Source organism: Globicephala melas, chromosome 6 (assembly GCF_963455315.2).
Source record: "Globicephala melas chromosome 6, mGloMel1.2, whole genome shotgun sequence".
Lineage (NCBI taxonomy): Eukaryota > Metazoa > Chordata > Mammalia > Artiodactyla > Delphinidae > Globicephala > Globicephala melas.
Genome location: NC_083319.1, coordinates 34,072,931 through 34,080,227, shown reverse-complemented (window position 1 = coordinate 34,080,227; position 7,297 = coordinate 34,072,931). Strand labels below are relative to the sequence as shown.

General features: G+C 42.4%; 1 protein-coding gene across 1 annotated transcript in view; it reads left to right on the top strand.

Moving 5' to 3' along the window:
* The first annotated feature begins 714 nt into the window (after nucleotides 1-714).
* NANS (N-acetylneuraminate synthase) overlaps nucleotides 715-7,297 on the top strand; it is a 29,177-nt gene continuing 22,594 nt past the window's right edge. Inside the window, exon 1 of the mRNA XM_030829809.2 lies at nucleotides 715-944. Coding sequence (XP_030685669.1) covers nucleotides 813-944 — 132 coding nt within the window. The 5' untranslated portion in view covers nucleotides 715-812. The remainder of the gene's footprint in view (nucleotides 945-7,297) is intronic.

The following is a 7,297-nucleotide window of genomic DNA, read 5'->3' as shown; positions in this document are numbered from 1 at the left end:
GACTGGCAACCACTTTTTTTTTTTTTGCAGTATGTGGGCCTCTCACTGCTGCGGCCTCTTCCGCTGCGGAGCATGGGCTCCAAACGTGCGGGCCCAACGGCCATGGCTCACGGGCCCAGCCGCTCCGCGGCACGTGGGATCCTCCGGGACCGGGGCACGAACTCGCGTCCCCTGCACCGGCAGGCGAACCCCAACCACTGGGCCACCAGGGAAGCCTGGCAACCACTTATTGAAAGCTTACTACAGGCCAAGTACTGTGATTAGGGTGTTCTATACATCATCTCACGAACCTTAAGAGGTGGGGTCTTTATAATTTTCCCATTTCAGAGAAAAAGGAAAATAAAACTCAGAAAGACTAAGGTATTCAGGATCAAGAGCTGGTTAGTGGCATGGGCTGGGCTCGAACCAGCTCTGTAATTCTAACTCCAGAATCTGTATTTCCATTACACTGTAGGGCGCGCACTCTCTCCACGCCGAAGGCACCCAGCCGTCAGCCTCCTTCGGGGAATGTCTGCTCACGGGTAAACGCAGGGACCCCACGACCACCAGACCCCGTGAGCCACAAGCTCAGCTCCGGAGAAGTGCGCGCGGCTTCCTCTTCCCGCCGCACCTCTCCCCTAGAGGGTGGCTCCGCCCCCTGACCTGATTGGCTGGCTGGAGCGAGGCGGCGCTCGAGGATTGGCTGCGCGGTGGTCGCGGGCTGACGTGGCGGGGCCGGTGTGTGGGCTCTGCTGGGCTGCTGACCGAAACGACCAAGGCGGCGGCGGCGGCACCGTGACGGGTGGTGTGGCGAGGAAGCGCGAGCCGCTGCTATGCCGCTGGAGCTGGAGCTGTGTCCCGGGCGCTGGGTGGGCGGGCAGCACCCATGCTTCATCATTGCCGAGATCGGCCAGAACCACCAGGGCGACCTGGACGTGGCCAAGCGCATGATCCGCATGGCCAAGGTGAGGGGACTGTCTAGAGTACTCGGGCGCCGAGCGGGGGGCGGGGCCTGGGGAAGACCGGCCTGGGCAAGGGTGGGGCAGGGCTGCGCAGAGCTGGGGCCATCCTTCCTCTGCCTCTCGGTGCCCTACGTCCGGCCTGCCGTCCAGCTCGCCGGATCCATTTCCAAACGTTTCGAATCCTCTTCAGCCCTCCGCCACCATCCTGATTTGTTTGCATTACTGCATCTGCGCCCCCCCCGCCTTACTCCCAGCTCTCTCGCTCCCTTCTGGTGGCAGAATGATCTTTCTGAAACACAGATTTGATCAGCCGCCTGGCACCTTCAGTGGCTTCCCACTGCCAGCGGGTAGAGTCGAAACCCTTTAATAAAGCCTTCAAGACCTTAATGACCTGGCCCCTTCTTGCCTTTTTTTTTTTTTTTTTTAATCTCTGACATCTTCCAGCGACAGTGAATTACTTCCGGGAAGTTCCTGAAATTTGCTGTTGTCTCTCTCACCTGCCATTCCTTGTACTTACCTACCTCATAGAGTTGTGAGGATCAAATGAGATAACTCGTGTAAAGCTCTTAGTAGAGTACTTGGCAAATAGGACTCAATACATGTTGGTTATTAGTGATATGATGTTAATGAACATTTATGATCCCTCTTTGGATACTTTCTCCAATCCCTGCCTGCAAAGCTGGGCTCCTGTAATTGTTCCCATCGAATTGTATTGTCACTGTCTGTTTAAACTTCTCTCTTTGTTAGACTGTGAGCCCTCTGAAGGGGAGGCCTGTCACGTTCTTCATTGTGACCCCGGGCCCCACAATAAGTCTGCGCTGTGATTCCTTGGTTTAGCGATAGCTCACTCCATCTTTTTTCCTTTCACTTCCCTTCAGTCAGTGCTGTTCACTCAGTCATTCATGATTAGGTTTTCTGTTACTCCTTCAGGACTAACTCTTACTACTCCTTCAGGACTAGCTTTTATGGAAGCCTACTGAATCATAAAAATACTTTTATTTTTAAATTTTATTTATTTTTTCATTGAAGTATAATTGATTTGCAATAACATTGGTTTCAGGTGTACAACATAATGATTCAATGTTTTTATAGATTATACTCCATTTAAAGTTATTGCAAAATAATGGCTATATTTCCCTGTGCTGTACAATACATCCTTGTTGCTTATTTATTTTATACATAGTAGATGGTGCTTCTTAATCCCCCACTCCTATCTTACCTCTCCCCCTTACTTCTCCCCACTGGTAACCATTAGTTTGTTCTCTAGATCTGTGAGTCTATTTGCAACCTAAGTGTCCGTCAACAGACGAATGGATAAAGAAGATGTGGTTGATAAACACAATGGAATATTATTCAAGCATAAAAAAGAATGAAATTCTGCCATTTACAACAATGTGGGTGGACCTGGAGGATATTATGCTTAGTGAAATAAGTCAGAGAAAAACAAATACTCTATGTTATCGCTTATGAAATCTAAAAATTAAAATACCTTTAAAGAGTAACAATTGCTAACATTTTTGAATGCTTTCTGGGCCAAGTGCTTTAAATGCACCATCTCATTTAATTCCTACAACAACACAGTGGAATAGATGCTGTTGGTTTCATTTTAAAGGCTCAGAGAAGATCAGTGGCTTATCTGAGGGCCCACAGCTAGTAATTCATGTATTTCAGAGCTTTGCTCTTAGACACGGGGCTCCAGCCTTTGTACTGTAACATTGTTTTCTAGGGGGAGACTTCGGCTCTTAATTTAGGAAACAACCTTATTTTGGAGGTGTCAACTCTGAATGCTGAAGTTGTAAAAATACCTAGAAATAGTGAAGCCATAGAAACAAAGTTATAGTGGTTTTTTTTCTTCTTCCTGTTTTAATTGTGAAGGATAGTTTTCCCCGGGGGAGGAGAATGAAGAGTTTGAGGTTGTGTTATAGTGGAAAGAGCGCTGGACTGGAGTCATGATACCATTTACTAGCTGAATAATCTTGGGCAGCTGGATAATCTTGGACTTTTCCTCTCTAAGCTTCAGTTTCACTTGTTTTATAATATGTATGTATCTTTATTTTTAAACTTAAAGCAATGGAATCTTCTGAAATCCTTACATTTTAGGATTTTTTTTCTTGCCAGATGGAGTCACATTTCCAAGTTTAGTTATCCAGAGTATATTATGTACAAGCTGGCTTGTTCATGTACCAAATCTGTTTACAATATTAAAAGTTGAATTCTGTCAACTTGGAAAAAATCACATAGTATAAGAGCTGTGAGTTGAGTTTATTCAGTGTCATACTGAGTTTATTCAGTGTCATAACCAGGGAGACAGCCTCTGAGAAACTGTTCTGAAGCAGTGAGGAGGGAGGTAAGTATATATGTGATTTAGATGAAGGGAACCTGTAATCAACCACACATCTCTGTGGAAGGTTGCTGCTAGTCACGAGGAACAGATATCTTAGTTAATGGTTTTAGTGCTTTTCTAAGTATGGGAAGATTCAAGAATCCAGGTTCATAAAAAATTTCTCCTACAAATACTTAACTGTCTAAAGGCCTGTTCTGCCAGTTTTCCTGGAGCACAGAGAGCCTCATTCCTGATCTCTACCCTAAATTACTTTCAGGATATGTTGAAGGTCAGCAGCTGCAGTGGGTAGTGAGTTAATTCTTGTAGAACCAGGTGGCAAGTGACCTTCTTTAATTGGCAGTTCATTCAATTGTTGACCAAAATAAAAATGCGCAACAGAAGAGTTGTGAGCTAAGTTTTATAATGAGGACTATAGCCCAGGATACAGTCTCTCAGTAGATCTGAGAAACTGCTCCAAAGAGGTAGGGGAGAAGCCAGTATATATATGGATTTTTTGGCTAGGAAATACATGTAATCAAGCATGAATCTTGGTAAAAAAAAGTACTGCTAATCACAAAGAACAAATATCTCAAGTTAATGATTTTAGTGCTTTTCTATATATGGGCAAATGCAAGAATCTGGGATCATTAAAATTTTTCCTGAGACATGCATGTTAGCTATCTGGGGGCTTTTTTTTTTTTTAACATCTTTATTGGAGTATAATTGCTTTACAGTCGTGTGTTAGTTTCTGCTGTATAACAAAGTGAATCAGCTATACACAAACATATATCCCCATATCTCCTCCCTCTTGCGTCTCCCTCCCACCTTCCCTATCCCACCCCTCTAGGTGGACACAAAACACTGAGCTGATCTCCCTGTGCTATGTGGCTGCTTCCCACTAGCTATCTATTTACATTTGGTAGTGTATATAGGTCCACAGCACGCTCTCACTTCATCCCAGCTTACCCTTCCCCCTCCCCATGTCCTCAAGTCCATTCTCTACATCTGTGTCTTTATTCCCGTCCTGCCTTTAGGTTCTTTAGAACCAATTTTTTTTTTATATTCCGTATATATGTGTTAGCATATGGTATTTGTTTTTCTCTTTCTGATTTACTTCACTCTGTTTGACAGTCTCTAGATCCATCCACCTTACTACAAATAACTCAATTTCGTTTCTTTTTATGGCTGAGTAATATTCCATTGTATATATGTGCCACATCTTCTTTATGCATTCATCTGTTGATGGACACATAGGTTGCTTCCATGTCCTGGCTATTGTAAATAGAGCTGCAATGAACACTGTGGTACATGACGCTTTTTGAATTATGGTTTTCTCAGGGTATATGCCCAGTAGTGGGATCGCTGGGTCATATGGTAGTTCTATTTTTAGTTTTCTAAGGAACCTCCATACTGTTCTCCATAGTCGCTGTATCAATTTACATTCCCACCAACAGTGCAAGAGGGTTCCCTTTTCTCCACACCCTCTCCAGCATTTGTTGTTTGTAGATATTTTGATGATGCCCATTCTGACTGGTGTGAGGTGATGCCTCATTGTAGTTTCGATTTGCATTTCTCTAATGATTAGTGATGTTGAGCATCCTTTCATGTGTTTGTTGGCAATCTGTATATCTTCTTTGGAGAAATGTCTATTTAGGTCTTCTGCCCATTTTTGGACTGGGTTGTTTGTTTTTTTGATACTGAGCTGCATGAGCTGCTTGTAAATTTTAGAGATTAATCCTTTGTCAGTTGCTTTGTTTGCAGCTTTTTCTCCCATTCTGAGGGTTGTCTTTTCATCTTGTTTATGGTTTCCTTTGCTGTGCAAAAGCTTTTAAGTTTCATTAGGTCCCATTTGTTTATTTTTGTTTTTATTTTCATTTCTCTAGGAGGTGGGTCAAAAAGGATCTTGCTGTGATGTATGTAATAGAGTGTTCTGCCTATGTTTTCCTCTAAGAGTTTTATAGTGTCTGGCCTTACATTTAGGTCTTTAATCCATTTTGAATTTATTTTTGTGTATGGAATTAGGGAGTGTTCTAATTTCATTCTTTTACATGTAGCTGTCCAGTTTTCCCAGCACCACTTATTGAAGAGGCTGTCTTTTCTTCATTGTATATTCTTGCCTGCTTTATCAAAGATAAGGTGACCATATGTGTGTGGGTTTATCTCTGGGCTTTCTATCCTGTTCCATTGATCTATATTTCTGTTTTTGTGCCAGTACCATATTGTCTTGATTACTGTAGCTTTGTAGTATAGTCTGAAGTCAGGGAGCCTGATTCCTCCAGCTCTGTTTTTCTTTCTCAAGATTGCTTTGGCTATTCGGGGTCTTTTGTGTTTCCATACAAATTGTGAAATTTTTTGTTCTAGTTCTGTGAAAAATGCCATTGGTAATTTGATAGGGATTGCATTGAATCTGTAGATTGCTTTGGGTAGTATAGTCATTTTCACAATGTTGACTCTTCCAATCCAAGAACATGGTATATCTCTCCATCTGTTTGTATCATCTTTAATTTCTTTCATCAGTGTCTTATACTTTACCGCATACAGGTCTTTTGTCTCCTTAGGTAGGTTTATACCTAGGTATTTAATTCTTTTTGTTGCAATGGTAAATTGAAGTGTTTCCTTAATTTCTCTTTCAGATTTTTCGTCATTAGTGTATAGGAATGCAAGAGATTTCTGTGCATTAATTTTGTATCCTGCTACCTTACCAAATTCATTGATTAGCTCTAGTAGTTTTCTGGTAGCATCTTTGGGATCCTCTATGTATAGTATCATGTCATCTGCAAACAGTGACAGTTTTACTTCTTCTTTTCCAATTTGGATTCCTTTTATTTCTTTTTCTTCTCTGAGTTCTGTGGCTGAAACTTCCAAAACTATGTTGAATAATAGTGGTGAGAGTGGGCAACCTTGTCTTGTACCTGATCTTAGTGGAAATGGTTTCAATGTTTCACCATTGAGAATGATGTTGGCTGTGGGGTTGTCATATACGGCCTTTATTATGTTGAGGTAAGTTCCCTCTATGCCTACTTTCGGGAGAGTTTTTATCATAAATGGGTGTTGAATTTTGTCAAAAGCTTTTTCTGCATCTATTGAGAAGATCATACGGTTTTTCTCCTTCAGTTTGTTAATATGGTTTATCACATTGATTGATTTGTATATATTGAAGAATCCTTGCATCCCTGGGGTAAACCCCACTTAATCATGGTGTATGATCCTTTTGATGTGCTGTTGGATTCTGTTTGCTAGTACTTTGTTGAGGATTTTTGCATCTATGTTCATCAGTAATATTGACCTGTTATTTTCTTTCTTTGTGACATCTTTGTCTGGTTTGGTATCAGGGTGATGGTGGCCTCGTAGAATGAGTTTGGGAGTGTTCCTCCCTCTGCTATATTTTGGAAGAGTTTGAGAGGATAGGTGTTAGCTCTTCTCTAAATGTTTGATAGAATTTGCCTGTGAAGCCATCTGGTCCTGGCCTTTTTTTTGGAAGATTTTTTTTTTTTTCGGTACGTGGGCCTCTCACTGTTGTGGCCTCTCCCGTTCCGGAGCACAGGCTCCAGACGCGCAGGCTCAGCGGCCATGGCTCACGGGCCCAGCCGCTCCGCAGTATGTGGGGTCTTCCCGAACCGGGGCACGAACCCGTGTCCCCTGCATCGGCAGGTGGACTCTCAACCACTGCGCCACCAGGGAAGCCCTGGAAGATTTTTAATCACAGTCTCAATTTCTGTGCTTGTGACTGGTCTGTTTATATTTTCTATTTCTTCCTGGTTCAGTCTCAGGAGGTTGTGCTTTTCTAAGAATGTGTTCATTTCTTCCAGTTTGTCCATTTTATTGGCATAGAGTTGCTTGTAGTAATCTCTCCTGATCCTTTGTATTTCTGTAGTGCCAGTTGTTACTTCTCCTTTGTCATTTCTAATTCTGGTGATTTGAGTCTTCTCCCTTTTTTTCTTGATGAGTCTGGCTAGTGGTTTATCAATTTTGTTTATCTTCTCAAAGAACCAGCTTTTAGTTTTATTGATCTTAGCTATTATTTCCTTCATTT